The sequence below is a fragment of the Mixophyes fleayi genome, chromosome 8, assembly GCF_038048845.1.
Source record: "Mixophyes fleayi isolate aMixFle1 chromosome 8, aMixFle1.hap1, whole genome shotgun sequence".
Classification (NCBI taxonomy): domain Eukaryota; kingdom Metazoa; phylum Chordata; class Amphibia; order Anura; family Limnodynastidae; genus Mixophyes; species Mixophyes fleayi.
Genome location: NC_134409.1, coordinates 119266561 through 119285794, shown reverse-complemented (window position 1 = coordinate 119285794; position 19234 = coordinate 119266561). Strand labels below are relative to the sequence as shown.

Sequence of the window (19234 nt, the reverse complement as noted above, 5' to 3'; positions counted from 1 at the left end):
TAGTAAATCATTTCTGTAATGTGAATAATAATGTTAATATTGCACTGATTTTCAATCCCCATGTTGGCATGCCGGCTTCTGTTGATCAGGTAAGATTTGCAGCATTTCATATGCTTAAGTCTAATTGAACAGAGTCAGGTCTTGTTATTTAATAGAGGAGTTCAAGTCACTAATGACAGCATGTAGTGCTCCACTGAGTTTGCATCAAAACCAGTAATTTACTTTAAAATTACAAGATTGAAAATGTATTTATTTCCTTCACAGTAATGTTAGAGGTTCATGATCATAGTTTTAATTAAATAAGTTTTTAGAATTCACTTCAAACATTTCAAGTTTCCTTAGTTTACAGAGATTAATTTAGAAGCAGAGAGGCTGGTTTTGGAAATGTTATATATTAAACGGCGCCTGTTGCCTGAACACTGTGAAATCAGCATTTTGACTTTTTTGGGATGAGAGCACAGCCTATACCAGTGTTGGCTAACCTGTGACACTCCAGGTGTTGTGAAACTACAAGTCCCAGCATACCCTGCCATCAATAAGCTGCTATATATTGGCAAAGCATGCTGGGACTTGTAGTTTCACAAACACCTAGAGTGTCACAGGTTAGCCAACATTGGCCTATACACTAGGAACTAGTGACATCACTGAGGCAGCCATTTTGTGTGCTGCTCCAATAGAGATGATACCAGTGAGATCTTGAAGAATGTAACCTTTACTTAAGTAGGGAACATTGATCTTGTTAAGACAGTTGGAGCTTTGGTAATGTCTCATGTTTTCTAGTGACTACTTTCTCATAAATATTGATTCACCGACTATGATGGCCTCCACTGTGCGTTAGTGACAGGTACAATGTAAGTCATACAGCACGGTGGCTAAGTGGTTAGCACTTCTGTCTTATAACACTGGGGTCATGAGTTCAATTCCCGACCACGGCCATATCTGTGAGAAGTTTGTATGTTCTCCCTGTGTTTGCGTGGGTTTCCTCCCACACTCCAAAAAAAACATACTGGTAGGTTAATTCACTGCTAACAAATTGACCCTAGTGTGTGTGTTAGGGAATTTAGACTGTAAGCCCCAATGGGGCAGGGACTGATGTGAGTGAGTCCTCTGTACAGCGCTGCAGAATTAGTGGTGCTATATAAATAAATGATGACGATGATACTTGTCTACTCTCCCGAAATGTCCAGGAGACGCCCTCATTTTTGGGAGATTAGGAGAGTAGGTCATCCTTCCGTTTCATGCATCGTTTTCTTTGGAAGTGAACAGGGTCTTGATTTTGCAAATAGCGTCATCACGCCTCCCCCCCCCCCCCCCCCCACACTTGTCCCTTTGGATCTCCTGGAGAGCAAGTCCAAAAAATAGACAAGTATGGTGTAAGTCTGGAATTTTCTCCCAGTGAATAAAACAATTGTCTGACTTAGTATAGAATTAATGGTGATAATGACCTTTATCTATAGATACTAAGCACCTTTACTTGCTCAATAAAAATGATAATGCTTCCATATTTGAGAAAAATGCTTTGTTTATTAATTACTATTTGGTAAAATAAATAGTAACAAAGTATTCTACCAATTAACATGATACTTTGCCCACTAAGGGTGCTGTTTGTTGGAATATTTGGATAATACTTTATTATACCTGGGCTTGACCTGTGATCAGACTGTTCCTAATAATGTTAAAACATTAAAATGTGTCCAATCGTTAGTGATATGTTAGAATTTAGACATTCTCAGTCAAGTCGGCACACAGACACCACCAAAGGGTAGGGAGAGTACTGCCTGTGAGAGCTAGTGTTACTGGGCAGAGCTGAGACAAGAGGAATGAGAGTGGAGATATGGGAAGCAGCAGGGATGTCCCAGTGTGAGTAGTATAGGTGAGAATAGGGGAAAATGGTGGGTTTTCAGAAAGCGTTTAAAATCTGAAGCACGGAGAGGAGTCTAATCTGGCATGGTAGGGAATTCCATACTTCTCACCTCTTTGCCTATTTTACCCAGTTTGTTTATTAGTTTACTATGTTTGTCCCCAATTGTAAAGCGTTACGGAATATGTTGGCGCTATATAAATAAATAATGATGATGATGATGATACTTCAGTGGCGGCATAGAAATCTAGTAAGCGTGAGTAAGAGGTGGTGATCTGTAGGTCAGAGGTAGATCTAAGAGGGCGTGAGTGAGAATATTTTCAGATGTATGAGTGGGTGGTATTGTTGAGTGCTTTGTAGGTGAGGGTGTGTTATTTGAATTGGATTTTGTTGGCTATGGGATGGTGTGTCTGATGTTTAGCGGAGAGACATATAGATAAGTCTTGCCATGGAGTTGAGGATGGGTTGAAGCATTTGCAGACTGGTGAGTGGAACGTCTGATAGATGGACATTGCAGTAACTGAGGCAGGTGATGATGAGAGAATGGATTAGAGTTTTGGTTGCATCTTGAGTAAGGAGAGAGCTCTTTCTAGTAATATTTCGAAGGTGAAGACTACAATACTGTGAGAGAGACTGGATGTGAGGACTAAAGAGTAAGACAGCGTCAAGGATGGAACGAAGGAACACAGGGCAGCACGGTGGCTATGTGGTTAGCACTTCTTCCTCACAGCACTGGGGTCATGAGTTTGATTCCTGACCATAGCCTTTCTTTTCTGTGTGGAGTTTGTATGTTCTCCCTGTGTTTGCGTGGGTTTCCTCCGGGTGCTCCGGTTTCCTCCCACACTCCAAAAACATAATGGTAGGTTAATTGGCTGCTATTAAAATAAACCTTAGTCTGTGTGTGTGTGTGTGTGTGTGTATGTGTGTGTGTCAGGGAATTTAGACTGTAAGCTCCAATGGGGCAGGGACTGATGTGAATGAGTTCTCTGTACAGCGCTGCGGAATTAGAGGTGCTATATAAATAAATGATGATGATGAACACACACATGCAATGAACATATACAATGAAATATTTAAATTAAAAATTATTTTGGGCACATGTTTATTAGCTTATATAAATCACAATCCAATCTCTGATAATTTCACGTATTCATTTGACTAGCTTTAATTTGCTTTTTGCAAACACAAAGGCTGAGTGCTAAAATAACATCAATAAAATATCAATTGTGATATTCAAGGGCATAATATTAGGTCAGTGTAAAAAAAAAAGCCATAGAGACAACTGTTGCAAATGGAGCCCGTCAATATACTAAATAAAATAAAATCATAAAAAATACTATTTGCACACAAACAACCACTGATAGATGATCAATATATCAGGTATAATCTCTTTCATTAATATGCAAGTGATCTATTGAACTAAGTTGGACTTTCTGTAATTAGTGCAGTTTGGTTGTTACTGTGTCTTTGTTTTCATTCTCTGCTAGCGGAACTGTGGGTATACATCCTTTGGGTGCCCCCTGTATTTCATGAAAGGTTGAACATGTCTAACATCAGCAAGTGGAAGATATTCAATAGGATAAGTTCACCCAATTAGATGGGTGAAGTCAGTCGTGGCTCCCTATTGGCCATTTTGTGTCACATGTTCTTTCAGGTTAATACATGTAACAAGGTATCTTACACATGCTTGAGAATTCTTGAAAAAAAAAATAATTACCCTTTCTTTCCGCCAACAACCATCGTCTTAAAGTTCATTGTGTGCAAAAAGATCTTTGATCTCTTGATTTTGGTCCCTGGTGAACACAGGTCTGCAGTCCCTGTCTTTTTGTAAATTTACAACCATTGATGTGATTAAAAATAATAACCCCAGACAGACACAGAAGAGCTTTGTAATATTTGTCCAGATATTTAATTTATCGCAGAGCTTGGATGACGTAGAAAATGTTTGCAGAATCACAACATGCGAGAGCTCCAAATCCCTTTAAAACTATCATTATATTTTGAGGAAATCTCCCATGTTGGTCAATTATTTGATAGAGCTATCAATTAAATTACCCCCTGCTGCATTCCATCAACGTCTCTCTACGTGGATTGGAGAACTTGTTCCAGATTTATGATATTTGCCAATAAAACTGTTTTCATGTAAAATTTATAGCTGAGATGAGATACCTTTGCAGAATTCAACTCTTTGAAGTATTTTCACAACAAACTGGTGTATTCATTTTGTAATTAAATGCTCTCTTTTGTTCTTCTCAGGAAATTTAAAACATATTAAAATAATTGTCAAGTGCAAAATAAGGGATTAATGTTTATTAACACTACAGCACGCTCCTCAGAGCATTAGTTGAAAAAAAAAAAAACTAATGTAAAGTAAAACAGCATAACAGTAGAAATACTCTGATAACTTTTTGCGCTACCCATTTAATATTAAATAAAAGCATGGAATCATAAAAAAATAAAAACACGCTCCATTAAGTTTATTCATACTATTGAAAACAGTTAAATGGGTAATGTATACATATATACAATCTCTCTGAATCTGCTTAGTGTGAGTTGCCATCGTGGTCTTTGTTAAATCAGGTGTTGCTGGGCTGTATATACTCGGGTCAATAATTGAATAATTAAATTACCCTATGAGCAGCAAAGTGTGGTAGAACACACTGTTTAACCTTTTTTTACGGGGCACCGAAATGTCTGATTTTGCACCCCATCGAATCAGGAGACTCTCCTCTGCAGCAGAGGCTCCGTCCTCTCACTATAATGCATACACAGGCTTTTATGGGTGTTGCAACAGTGATCTATCAGGCACGTCATTACATGAGCACTGATACAGCTCTTGACGCAATGACGCTTTGTCATCTGTCAACTCTGGGGCCCTGTCTGATATTGGTGAAACAAAACTCGGCTTTCTGTGAAATCACTGTCTCTGTGTAAGAATGAACCGCTTGTGCTTTTCTGCAAAGCAAAAATTATTATATTATTATTACCTTTTATTTATATAGCGCCACTAATTCCGCAGCGCTGTACAGAGAACTCACTCACATCAGTCCCTGCCCCATTAGGGCTTACAGTCTAAATTCCCTAACATACACACACAGAAACAGACAGACATACACACACACAGACTAGGGTCAATTTGTTAGCAGCCAATTAACCTACCAGTATGTTTTCGGAGTGTGGGAGGAAACCCGAGCCCCGGGAGGAAACCCACGCAAACACGGGGAGAACATACAAACTCCTCACAGATAAGGCCATGGTCGGGAATTGAACTCATGACCCCAGTGCTGTAAAGCAGAAGTGCTGTAAAGCAGAAGTGCTAACCACTGCAAAGTTGTCAGTCACTCTGTGCCTGCTGTTAGAGAAGCACCTCACTCCTAACATTGCAACCTGCCCCAGAAGCATGAAAGAGCATGGTAGACTTATTTACATAAATATAAGCACTCCATTTATTTCTTGCATATTTTTCATCTCAGTAAGAAAGAACTTTTAACTTGTATTAATGTGAATTAGTGACTTTACTTGCTCTTTAAAGGACCACATAAATTTAAATAGTAGCTTATATTAAAGAGCTACTAATAACATTCATTAGCGACAATGTAGCTAACACTCCAGGCTAATGTTTCCTCTAATGTGCAACTTTTTGGATGCAAAGCCCATCATTATGTAGTGTACACCTGACTGGGCCACACAGAACCAGAAAGAGAAGAAAATGAACAGTGCAGGGAGAGATGAATAAGAGAATGTGACAGCTAAGGGTAACACAAAAAAACAATGTAGCAAAGAAAAGAAAAAGAAGAAAATGTGCTTTAATTGGGCACTCAGTGATTGGATATGGTATAAAAACTGTAACCTTTATTAGATCAAACTTTAAAATAGAAAATTCATTGAGACTTACAATGTTCCTACGAATTCTCCAATTTGCTAGCAAAATATTTAAAAACCATAAGAAGTGACCAAGGTGTCATATATAATTAACTGCTCAGATATTAGCCAACTTCTACTGCAGCACAGTGGCCTAGTGGTTAGCACTTCTGCCTCACAGCACTGGGGTCATGAGTTCGATTCCCGACCATGACCTTAACTGTGTGGAGTTTGTATGTTCTACCTGTGTTTTGCGTGGGTTTCCTCCGGGTGCTCCGGTTTCCTCCCACACTCCAAAAACATACTGGTAGCTTAATTGGCTGCAATCAAAATTGACCCTAGTCTCTCCTTCTCTGTCTGTCTGTGAGTGTGTGTCTATATTAGGGAATTTAGACTGTAAGCTGCAATGGGGCAGGGACTGATGTGAATGAGTTCTCTGTACAGCGCTGTGGAACTAGTGGTGCTATATAAATAAATGATGATGAATGTAAGTATCTTATATGGTAAATTACATGTATTTCACTAGGGGTTGTCTCTTAAAAATTATAATTGATTATCGGATTAGAGATTAACTTGGTGCGGTTGTAATCTCTTGTATGACACAAAAACCCCCACAAATAATGCAAAAGATAACTGGTTGAAAAGTGATTTAGAGACTTTGGGCCTGACTCATTAAGGAACTTAGACAAGAAGTTTCTTACTTAAGTCTCCTAGACAAAACCGTGTTAAAATTCAAGGGATGCAGTTTAGTTTTCTATTTTGCACATAAGGTAAATACTGGCTGTTTTTTATATTTAGATATTTGACCACTTTCAGTGCATCACCCATTTATTTGTAAGCGGTGTACAGAAATTCATATGGCTATTCTGTATGTAACTCCTGTTCACCTGTGTGTGATGTGGCAGTGTGTCCTTCGTGGATCCTACTTGTTATTACCCTAGAACCCACCACCTGACTGTATCGCAGTCTCTTCCTTCTCATGTTTACACAAGTTAGGATAGGCAATCAAGAGTCCCAATTGGCACTAGGTCATCTTTCATGATGAATAGATCATACTTGCCAGTTCTCCCGGAATGTCCGGGAGAGTCCCAAAATTCGAGTCGGTCTCACGGACTCCCAGGAGAGCAGACAAGTCTCCCGTATCCTGCAATTGACTGGCCAAAAAACTGCATTTCCACTGTGGTGGGCGGGGCCAAAATGACACGTTTGGTTGCGCCCCTCTCCTGGACTGCACTTGCCGAAAGTAGGCAAGTATGGAATAGATTACAAATTACAAATATGTATTTACACATCTCGTCTCGATACATTCGCTTCTGACTTCACATTGCATAGGGCAGTGTCTTCCCAAACCCAGTCCTCAAGTACCCCTAACAGTGCATGTTTTCCATATCTCTTTGCTGGAGCACAGGTGTATTCATTACTGACTGACACATTTTGAAATAAATATCCACAGATGGTATAATTATTTCACTTGTGGAAAACCTGCACTGTTAGCGGTACTTGAGGACTGGGTTTGGGAAACACTAGCATAGGGCATTTGAACATAAATCACTTGAGAACTTTAACTATTGTCACATAATCATTTCTGCATTATTCTTTCACTCTTTCTCAGGCCACTCAGGACTTGACACTCACATATTGTATAATAGTTTCTCTTTCACTCCTGAACCCTTTCTCTGTGGGTCATGGGGTAGCTGATTAAAATTACATGTATAATACTAGACATGGATTATATACCACAACATGAAGATGTAAACTTTGATCTAGTTATGAAATCTACCCATCATTTCCATTATCTTCAGGTAGATGACTCGAAGGTTCTGGCAACTACACTTGGCAGAGTAAATAGATCTCTTGTCTATCAGGACCAGGTTTATCTTTGATTGCCAGGCCGCGGATAACACATGATGTACTAGATGATGATAACAACTGATGTACTAGATGATGATAGCACATGATGTACTACATGATGATAGCACATGATGTACTAGATGATGATAACACATGATGTACTAGATGATGATAGCACATGATGTACTACATGATGATAGCACATGATGTACTAGATGATGATAACACATGATGTACTAGATGATGATAGCACATGATGTACTAGATGATGATAGCACATGATGTACTAGATGATGATAACACATGATGTACTAGATGATGATAGCACATGATGTACTAGATGATGATAACACCTGATGTACTATAGATCTCATTCATCTAGCTAACCAATGGAAAATCCCCTCATTGATCCTTGCCCTGGATGCAGAGAAGGCGTTTGACAGAGTGGGTTCTTTATGGAACTTTATGGAAAAAAAAACATTGACTACTGGGGGCTTCAGTGGTAGTTTTCTGAAAGGGATCCTAGCTATATACCACATTCCTGTAGCATCCTTTGCTGTCAACGGCTTCTTGGCAGCCCCTTTTCCAACTCTGAATAGTACAAGGCAGGTCTATCTGCTTGCACCGTTACTCTTCGCTCTTGTCATAGAGCCTCTGGCAGCAAGAATCAGAGAAAACATAGATTGCTTAACTATACTTATTACCATGGTTACTACTTTTCAAATTCCACCTTCCCAGCTCTGAATGGACTGTTGACACTACTAGCGTTCCTCCTCTATCAGCGTTTCTGATCCTCCATCCGGCTCCCAGTCCGTTCTCCCCCTCTTTTCCTCCCTTTTCCCCTCACCTTTATTTACGTTGTTAATTACATAATATCCACGCACACCCATTGGAGCCTTCTACCCGGTGTTCTCTTATATGGATAGCTGTTCTGTGCTTTTACCTCTAATTTGTTTGTATCTTCAGTTATCTTGTAAACGACTGCTTAATGCTGTAAAAAAATTGTCTTAATTAAAAAAAATGCAATTAAACTTGTTCAACATAATTCTAATATATGCTGTTTCTGTAGGTTCAACGTTTTCTAAAATTTGTAATCTACACTAATCTGTTATAACCAGGGGCGGGCTGGGCCGGGGGGCAGGAGGCCATTGGCCCCCCGTTTCATGTGATGCGGCCCCCCTGGAAGCAATATCGCCGATTTTTACCGATGTGATGCGGCCGCCTATGCGCCCCCCGGGCGGACATCTGCCAGCTTGGGCCTGTTTATAATTAATTGTATATGAACTAAAATAAGCTGATACTTATTTAAAAGAAATACATTTTACTTATCAGTGAGGCATATTCATCATTATTACTACATTGATGAAATAAGTTAGGATTCCTTCATACAGAGGGAAGCCATAACACTTAACTGGATGTGTCACTTCAGTTTGTATATGTCCATGTTTGCAAACATGACTCATTTCACCCTAAAATACAATACTCTGCTTTCCATTTTGACAGTAAATTCTTAAGTGAAGGACTGTTCCTCACAAGCGCATTTTCACAAAGTGCCCACTTCAGGTTCCTTTAGAGTAAAATACTCCAGCTAGGGTCAAAGAGGTCAGCTATGGAATGCCGTTATATGAAGATGAATTTTATAAATGATGTCGTTCAATTCTAAAGATGTTGAAGCTGTGGTATTAGTAAAGGCATTACCTAAGACGCCAAAGCCACCAGTGCTTAAATGTCACTGCTCCTGCATTTAGTAAAATGGTGAAGGACAATCATTTTTTGCTTGGGCACGTCCTAGGACAGTGTTGGCTAACCTGTGACACTCCAGGTGTTGTGAAACTACAAGTCCCAGCATGCTTTGCCAATATATAGCAGCTTATTGCCGGAAGGGTATGCTGGGACTTGTAGTTTCACAACACCTGGAGTGTCACAAGTTAGCCAACACTGTCCTAGGGGCAAGGTGTCCATGAACAAGTATGGTTGGTAAATGCAACATATGTTCATAGTAAGTATTTTACCATGAAGTTGCTGCGGGATAGGATTGGATTACACTGAAAATTAGAATGTGGAAGGTGATACAATAATAAAATGTGATATCACATACTAGTGACCATGATTTGTTTTACACTAAATGTGTCCCGGCAGATCCACTCACCTCCAGAAGACATGGCAGTTCTCGGGATATCAGGAAGGGAGACAGGTCACACATCGCCTTTGGGTCCAAGGTTTTGGGGCCCCCACCAGCCACCGTAAGAAAGAACAGCGCCAGGTCACCAGCAGAGGTGTGATTTAGTGTAGCTACATATGGTAAAAATGGTATAAGAATGTACACTCACTCATGTAAATAAAACTAATGTATGTTCTTTCATTTCATTTATATTTTAATTAGGCACTTTTTATTTAGAAATTATTTTTCCATGATAATGATGTGTGATGTATGTCTATCTTTGTGGACATTTTTTTTATATATTTGTTTGGACAATACCGATAGGGTATCTTAAAAAAAAAACCTACCAATCTATATACAATTGTTTGTTAGGTACACTTTAGTACATTTGAATTGTACAGTGTACTCCCCAAAGCATATAAAACCAGCTTTGACTTGACACTTGGATCCTTAGAGTTTAACAAGATAATACCTTGCTTTAACTATTGAGCGGAGTTCATGTATATCCAGGGGTCACTCACCCCTTTGTATAGAATTACATATGGGTAGAGCCATGCATTTTATCATTGTTTTAATAATACTGTCTTCTGTTCATCACCCAGTCAACAAGATCTTCAAGCAGACATGTAAGGTCCTTACAACCGCTCTCTCAGGAGAAGGGAACTTCATCTCTGGTCTTGTCCCCGAACCCAGCTCATCTTTCAGATCTAATGGACAAAGAAAACATAGAACAGACAAAAAGTAAGGAGCTCCATCTCCATGGTAATTAACTCATACAGAACATACATGTAAATTCTATATGCAAGTGGGGCTGTAGTGCACCTATTTGCAGATTGTCAGTCTTATAATGGTGCTGGACATCTGCAGAACATTACACTGCTACAGGCAGATACTGTATGATTTGATAGCATAGAACAGAACTGGACAACCTGTGGCTCTCCATGGTGCTATGTGTCACGGTCCGTCTCGGTATCGTCTCGTTCCCCCTTTTGCCCAGACAGCCGGGACATCACTTCCGCTGTGAGTGTCCTGGTTGCCTGGGCAACAGCCGTGACGCTCTCTATCTCCTCTGCCGCCCCGCCTGGCCAGCTGTCAAATAGCCAGACGCACGCACACAGTTTTTCTCAGTTTAATTACAGCATCCTAATTGGGCAGCATCACTATTTAAGGCAGGGAGGGCTTAGCCTACCTGCCAGTTATAGCTTCAGTGCCCTTGTTTGCTTACCTGCTCCACTTTGTTCCTGAGACTCTCAGCTGCTTTCTGACTGCCTTCTGTTGTGACCTCTGCCTAATTACCGGATTCTGCTTGTTCGCTTGTTGCCCTGACCTCTGCCTGATTACCGAAATCTGCTTGTTCGCTTGTGGTCCTGACCTCTTCCTGATTTCCAGATTCTGCTTGTTCGCATGTTGCCCTAACCTCTGCCTGTTTGCTGAATTCTACTTGTCTGCCATTTGCCTTGGAGCACCCCGGACTCTGTCCTATCTCCAGGTATCCTCCTACCAGTGCTCGCCAAACATAAGCTCCTATTACTTAAGAGTTAAGACCTGGGGGCATCTGAGTACCTGTTCGCAAGACTCGTTGTACGTGAAAGGAGGCTGCCATAGGCGAAGACCTCTACTGCCTGGTCTAGGAGCTAATGTTTGGGATGCTAGCCAAACATTATGAAACTACAAGCCCCAGCATGCTCTGCCAGCCGATAGCTGGCAGGGAGAGCTAATACCTGGAGAGCCACAGTTTGGCCAGGCCTGGTATAGAAAATATCACGTTTCATCATAAAATAATCTATTCCGCAGAATATCAATTTGTATGTGGATGTAAGAGTGTAAAAGATGTAGAAATTGCATGAGATTGAGAATACATTACAGATGAAGCACTCTTTGTTGCCACATTTATAGATTTTGTCATTAGCTAGATCATTATCACAGGTTTTTTCAGTGAAGTGAATGGACAAGTAACATATAGTGACAAGTACATTGGGGTGCAAAACTTAATTATCAGTGATGACTATGCCTTCTTTATCTGTTAAACTAGAACAATCAGAATGGTGCCTTATTTTTAGAACATTTTATATGGACATAAGAGTCATAGGTGATGTAAGAATACCCCCCAAATTGTCGGTAGATCAAATCGGGACAATATCTTGTCGGTAGACCAAATCGGGACAATATCTTGACGGTAGACCAAATTGGGAACATATCTCCCAACATTCCTATCTGCAGGACAACAATGTCTTAGCCGGGACAGTGGGACAGAGCCCTAATTTCGGGACTGTCCCATCTAAATCAGGACAGGTACGTGTCGTAAAAGTGGAATTATCCTTTAACTTTATGTTCTCAGCAGTTTTTTTTAAACATTCACGACTTAAGGAGATTCCAGGTAGCTATAATTCCACTAAAATATCTATATCATAATTTATTTATATAGCGCCAACATATTCCGTAGCGCTTTACAATTGGGGACAAACACAGTGAACTAATAAACAAACTGGGTAGAACAGACAAAGAGGTGAGAAGGCCCTGCTCGCAAGCTCACAATCTATGGGAAAATATCTATATAAGATCTAAGGATAATCAAATAATCAGACTAAGCAAGTTTTTTAGTGAAATTCTAATGTTAAATTTTATTATATATATAATTCACATTTACTGATTTGGCATTCAAATAATACTGACAAATACAGATATAAAAAAGTATAGACGGTACAAAGTACAGGTATAGAAACCTGGGTGGGATAGAAGTAGAGAATTTGGCAAGCATTCGAAGATTCCGATTATGATCAAAGCAGACTCATAGCTTTATACATCTGGTTTTACTGCCTCTAGTCACAGCTATGTTTCATTTGTGCCAAGTTTCTTAATTGTAACATTTACAGATAGGCCAGGAAGAGTATAACTTTCAATAAGGACAGTGGCATTTTAACAGTGCGGTTTTCTAAACCGGAAACTGCAGCACTATAAAGCGAATATACACTCAGTCAGCTTAACATTAAAATGAATGAGGAATGCTGGTCCCTGTCACACTTTAGAACTGCATGCACTCCACTGTTGTAACTGTTCACTCTACTATTGCCCAGACTGAGTGCATCAGAATATCACAGTTTCCTGGTCAGAAAATCGCTGCGTTCTAGAATGCTTGCAAAACCTCCAAAAAGATAATGAGATAAAGATAATTAGAACAACATAACAGTTTAACTGTTTTGCATTATGTCCTACAAAGTGCCTGCAACCATTTATTAGCCATTTATTTATTTGCTTCCCGTAGTTTTGTTATTCTTGTGTCCTTGTAATGCAATCTCTTGGAAACAGAACAATGTATTATTACTTTTAGGTAAAAAAAACAAAGTCTGATTCCTTGGCTTCTTATTCTTAAATTTTCAGCTTCATAAGGATAACTGCAAATATTACTGAATTATTTGTATATTAACTTGTAAAATAACTTTAAAAAATATACATCAAAAAAAGCGGTTTATTGTCAAAATTAAATTTCTTTCATGTAATGCTTTTTCTCCTATCGAGCCCAGAGGTTTATCACAGTAACGGTGTGGAGAAAATTAGACAAAGTAAATGTAGTATTCTCTATATCACTCTCCCTACCCCAACAAAGTGATGATCTAAGTTTACTGATTGAGCTTTGAGCTAAAGTGATGCCTGGAAATATATTCAAGCGAGCTATCAATATCAACAGCCCTATACTTTAAAGCATAACACTGCAGATCAGACCTACTAAATGAAGCAGCGCCTTGGGGCACCTTGCGGGTAAATTGAACAAATACAGCTGAGCCTGCCTCAGGCTTATCACTGCTTAGTACACATGGTCCCGTGTGTAAACTGCTACCGACAAATTGTGATATAGCAATACAGCTCTATGAGGGAATGCTAAAATAACATGCTTGTGTAGGGGGATTGCTTAAATTGCATAAAAAATGAACGTAAAGTGAAGCTTTGGTAAATGATTAATAAGGCTGGACAAAATAATATAAACGTCAGTCAAATCTTAGAGCCAGCAGGAACTTTTATGGAGCCAAGAAGATTTGTACTCCGTAACATCAATTAAAATGACAAAAAGTTGGGCACCAGCAGTATGGGCATAGCACGTATTAACGGTACTTTAAACACCGACAGTATTTATACCGGCATAAACAATAACACACCAACATGTCAAAAGCACAGTCTTATGTATACACAGACCCACCACAGTGTGAGGAGAGCCCGACACTTGAAAATTACTTCAGTTTGAACCGTGAGTTGCATATTTAAAGCGGCAATGCAAAGGACCCAGCGTAGGATCATGTAAGTATGACCTTTAATCCTAACCCTAACCCTAAGTTTAATTATAACGGTAAAGTTCATACTTACATTACATGAATCTACGCCAGGTCCGTTGCATTGACGCTTTAAATATGCAACTCACGGTTCAAACTGAAGTAATTTTCAAGTGTCGGGCTCTCCTCACATCGGAACTGTGGTGTGTCTGTGTCTACGTAAGTCTGTGTTTTTGACATGTCGGTGTGTTATGATTCGGATTGTTTCTGTCGGTGGTTTACAGCACCGTTAAATTGACTACCACCGAGCAGTATATGTTTAGACTCATAGACTACCTGGGTCCTAGGATATGTCCAGCCTCGATTCTCAATATTACATATTAAGACAGCTTATATGAGCTCAAAGGGTAAAGGGGACATTTGAAACATCAGGGCCCGAGAAGATGGCTGCAGATTTACTGAAGAGGAAATGTATATAACATATGTATTATGGGAAGTAATGCAATAGATTTATCTCTCAGGCTATGTCATATTTCTATGTACTAGCTTGGATCCCAGGTAAATGTGTTCATACAAAAGGGCTGTTTAAACTTTGCAAAAGAGTGGTTAGCTTTTTTGCCTTACAGTGCTGGGGTCATGAGTTTGACCTTGGCCTTATCTGTGTGGAGTTTGTATGTTCTCCACGTCTTTGCGTGGGTTTCCTCCAGGTGCTCCGGTTTCCTCCCACACTCCAAAAACATACTTGTAGGTTAATTGGCTGCTGATCAAATTACCCTAGTGTGTGTGTCTGTGTATGTGTGTCTGTGTGTGTGTGTGTGTTTGTGTCTGTGTGTGTGTGTCTGTGTGTGTGTGTGTGTCTGTGTGTGTGTCTGTGTGTGTTAGGGAATTTAGAATGTAAGCTCCAATGGGACATTTATTCTGTGTACAGCTCTGCAAAATTGGTGGCACTTTATAAATAATGAGGGTGATGATGATGACGATGATGATGTCTTTCCTGTTGTGAGATTAAGCTTATCCACTACCTTAAGATGTCCCTTTATTTTCCAAGCCTTAAAATATTCACTCTTGTAGACTGTAAATTATTTTCTGAATAAGGTTTTTTTTTTACATAATTTGGATCACTATGTTTAAAATATTCTAATTTGTAATATTTTAAATATTCTAATTTTGATACATAATTTACCCCTTTCTTTTCCTTGTTTTTAATATTTGGTATGAAGTCTCTTGAGTGCATCATTCAGTATTATTATTTGTGAATAGTTACTTCCTAATTAAGGGGTATTGTAAACGCAAATAACTATTTTTTCAGCGGACTGTAAGACTGACATCTACAGGCTGTTACAGAGCTACATATAACCATCATATTTACCACTGTACTTAACATGTTTCTGAAACAGATTTCCACCCGCACCCACCTCAGGAGGCTTTAAGCACTGAGAGGAGCCGCAGGCTGCAGAGTAGAGGGACTGTCAGGAAGGAGCAGACTGCAAGAGATCTTGGTAAGTAACCCCAAAATCTAATTTATGGAATTTTATTAATACTTCAATTTATAGTATGGAAGATATATATATGTAAGGTTTAGAATCTGATAAATTGGATGGAACAGTGTATCTAATACTACAGATATAATATTACACTCAAATGCAATAGAGATTTTGTTTTGTATAACAAAATATTTGAAATTAGATTTAAGGAGTTGACAGGACCCAATTATGGGCCTGGTCCCTGTTTTGCGGTCAGCAGAACTGTTTTTGGGACACGGTAAACCTTGTGTTTAACCGATTTTAATATTCTATTGAGGTGCATGACTTTTAATTTAAACTCAGATGAATTAAACATGTGATGGCTTCCACTGATATAAATAAATATATGTTTGTAAAACATATATTATACCTATTTGTGTTATTAAATATTTCAATAAATATAATAATAGTGTATATTTGCTCCTTAGTTGGACATAAATATATATCAATACCTCTGTACAGGATATCCATTATAATACTGTACAATATATTATATAATGGGAATAATGCACCCCTACTGTAAAATTTAAGGCTGTCGGAAGTTGCTGAGGATTTCCATGACCATTTAAAAGTATTAGGCTGGGTACACACTGCAGAGGATTTCTCCCGATGCCATATAGTTAATGATTTTACCAACAACTGGAAAAAAAAAAGTCCCGATCAGCGTGCAGATTCATGTGTACACACAATACAAGGTTTACAAGATTTACCTTCAGATCTGCGCTCTTCATCTGTCATAACCATCCGGTGAAATTATGGTGACTCTGCACACTCCATAGAGATCTATGGACACTGCCTCGTCCTGAGTGCATACACACTGCAGGATTGGAATGACATTGTTCCGTCACTGAACAAGATTTTTAGTTCAGTTTAAATATCAAATGAAACAACACGATGTGCTTTGGAAGGATAATCGTTCATCGTTGCAGTGTACACATTAATGCGATATCAGGCCAAATAATCGTTTATCGCGTGATTGACTTGATAATTAGCTGAAAACCCTGTAGTACCCAGCCTAAGACCATGTTTCTTTATACAAGCTGTGGAAGGCCAAGGAGACTTATAATATCCTTTAACAGCAGGTAGTATTTGCTTTTATAAGGTGATCTTTATAATTATAAAGATGATTTTTACCTGGTTAGATACATTTCCGCGATGCTGACATGAGCGACTTAGTAAATGCCTACAAAATAAGTCCGAATGTAATAAACCCAATAAATAAAAAATTCAGACTTAACCTAAAAAAGACAGAGTACATCCCCAACATGTCCGCTTGACGACTGCTATATTTATCGATTGAAGGCAATGCCGGGACTTGGTATTGACTTCAGTAATGTGTGTGACAGTAAAGTCTCCGGAATTAAAGCAAATACCATCACTCGGCGCATTTACGATTTAATTAGAATGTAGGATTAGAATTTTCAATGCACTATTCCTATTCCTATCCCTAACCCCTACCCCTACCCCTACCCCATACCTTTAAATTAGATTGTAAATGCAGCGAGTGATGGTATTGCTGCTTTAATTCTGGAGATTTTACTTTTGCGCACATTACTGACGTCAATACCAAGATCCCAGCGTTTCCTTAAATCGATAAATATAACAGTCGTGAAGCGGACATGTCGGGATTTACTCTATCTTTTTTAGGTTAAGTCTGAATTTTTTATTTATCGGGCTAATTAGATTCGGGCTTATTTTGTAGGGATTTACTATGTCAGTGATATGAGTCACGGGAATGTGACTACCTCCGTCTTTACCTTTACTGACATTTACACATTATCTTGGGGAACAGTTTCAAAATTAGTAATTTGACATCAGTACCCATCATCATCATCATCATTTATTTATATAGCGCCAACATATTCCGTAGCGCTTTACAATTGGGGACAAACATAATAAACTAATAAACAAACTGTGTAAAACAGACAAAGAGGTGAGAAGGCCCTGCTCGCAAGCTTACAATCTATGGGACAACCAAATATACCCACCAAATATAGTTTACATTTTATGGGGTGATATCCCTACCTACTAAATATGAGGATAGATTTTACAGCATATTTTACTCATTTTCCTTAATATATTTTATAGTTATTATTTTTGACAGGAAAGCCGCCAGCAGAATTATACCAAGCGTTGATGTACATACGTCATGGTTTCTATTCTTATCCATTACCTGAACTTCTGACGGCGGCTGACTGTGAAATTACGCCCAGTGCAGATCAAAACTTTGAAATGGCACCAAGATGAAAATAAAATGCTACATAATCAAAATAACAACACACTTATTTGAGAAATGGAAGATCTGCCATGAGACAAAATTGGTCACCTTAGCTGGGAAACAGAGCCCAGGCATTCTGAGTGAATAAAATGGAAATATCCCTCTGCTTTATGGCTTATCAGTGGAACAGCAGGGAGAGATCTAAGAACTAATAAAAATCCACTTGCAATTTAAAACATGCAGATAAGGAGAAATGTATTTTATATGATATATTTTCTCGCAGACAGCTCTTCTGTGGGACACTGCAGAAATGAAGATAAGCTCTCAGCTCCTATCCACGTGCCTTCCTGCCAGAGAGAAAGCAAAGCGGAGACTTTAAACAACAGCGTAAACTTTCCAGGTCAGACTTTCTTTACAGTGTTTGTGCTCTATTGATAGGAACGTAGATCTTTAAGTCAGAATTGTTACTGCTGGGTCTTACAACAAAGGGACTCTTTCATGCCAACTTGATTCACATACACCTTAATAATTTAGCGTTACAGCTTTTATATTCGTCAAAGACAGAATAGAGTTGAGTGGGAAGCAGCAGGGGATTGTCGTGTTCCTATGGAGCAGCATAAAACTTCTTACTTCTCTTCATTCTTTTATAATGATCTGACGTGTACTAAGCCTTAAATATTCACCAGGTTTGTCTTCCACTCACTTCCTTAAAAGGATGTCCGTCATTATACTGATTAGTTTGTGTATACATAAACAGAGCTGTAAAATTTTAGCGCCTGGGATGAGAAACAAACTTGACGTCCCCCTAGCCCTCGATTTTAACCAAATGAGCTTAAAATATTTATAAAGTTCACCCCCTCCAGTGTTATGACCCTGCCTAACTACTTGAACGTCTTTGCAGTAACCCCCCCATTTCTAGTGATCACCTGTCACTGTCATCGGTAATCATATCCGCATACCCAGGCACCGATTACGCTGCATTTGATCATTGATTAGTCATAAGATCTTTTGTGCATGCGTGGGAGGCTTTACAAAATGAAACAAAAAATATAGATGCAAATATTTGTTTTCAGCCCTATTGTAGTAAAGCGTTTCCCTACTGCAAGTTATTGTCCCTCACCCCAGCCTTACTATAATATTCATTTTTTTTCTACTTAGCCAGCGATTCCATTCTGTAGAATTGTACAGACCCTTGTGCAAATTCCACTCAGCTCTCTGCTCCAACCTGCATTGTAAAAGATTAGATGAGCCAGTCAGTGGATTTTAGACTACGTAAGTTTGTGAATTCTTACTTGCAATCCATGACCCCTTTTACCTCTTGCCAAGTGGTGCCAGGGTTTGGTGGAACACGATAAGCCTGGTATGCGTGGCAGGAGGGCATTGCACTTATCAGGTGCGCTGCCAGCCCGCTGGTGCTGAAAAAACGTAGGTTTTTTTGCAATGGGAATGTTCCCTTGTTCTGTGTCCCCGCTCTTAATAAAGTGGGTATTGTAACAA

General features: G+C 39.1%; 1 protein-coding gene across 2 annotated transcripts in view; it reads left to right on the top strand.

The window, feature by feature from the left end:
- Positions 1-19234, top strand: part of CFAP20DC (CFAP20 domain containing) — a 264360-nt gene that overhangs the window by 101206 nt on the left and 143920 nt on the right. The window contains exons 9-12 of one of the 2 annotated variants that reach the window (XM_075183330.1): positions 9713-9849; positions 10337-10496; positions 15394-15495; positions 18021-18137. In XM_075183330.1, coding sequence (XP_075039431.1) covers positions 9713-9849; positions 10337-10496; positions 15394-15495; positions 18021-18137 — 516 coding nt within the window. Of the gene's footprint in view, positions 1-9712; positions 9850-10336; positions 10497-15393; positions 15496-18020; positions 18138-19234 lie in introns of those variants that run through there. The other variant, XM_075183331.1, reaches the window with a different exon arrangement.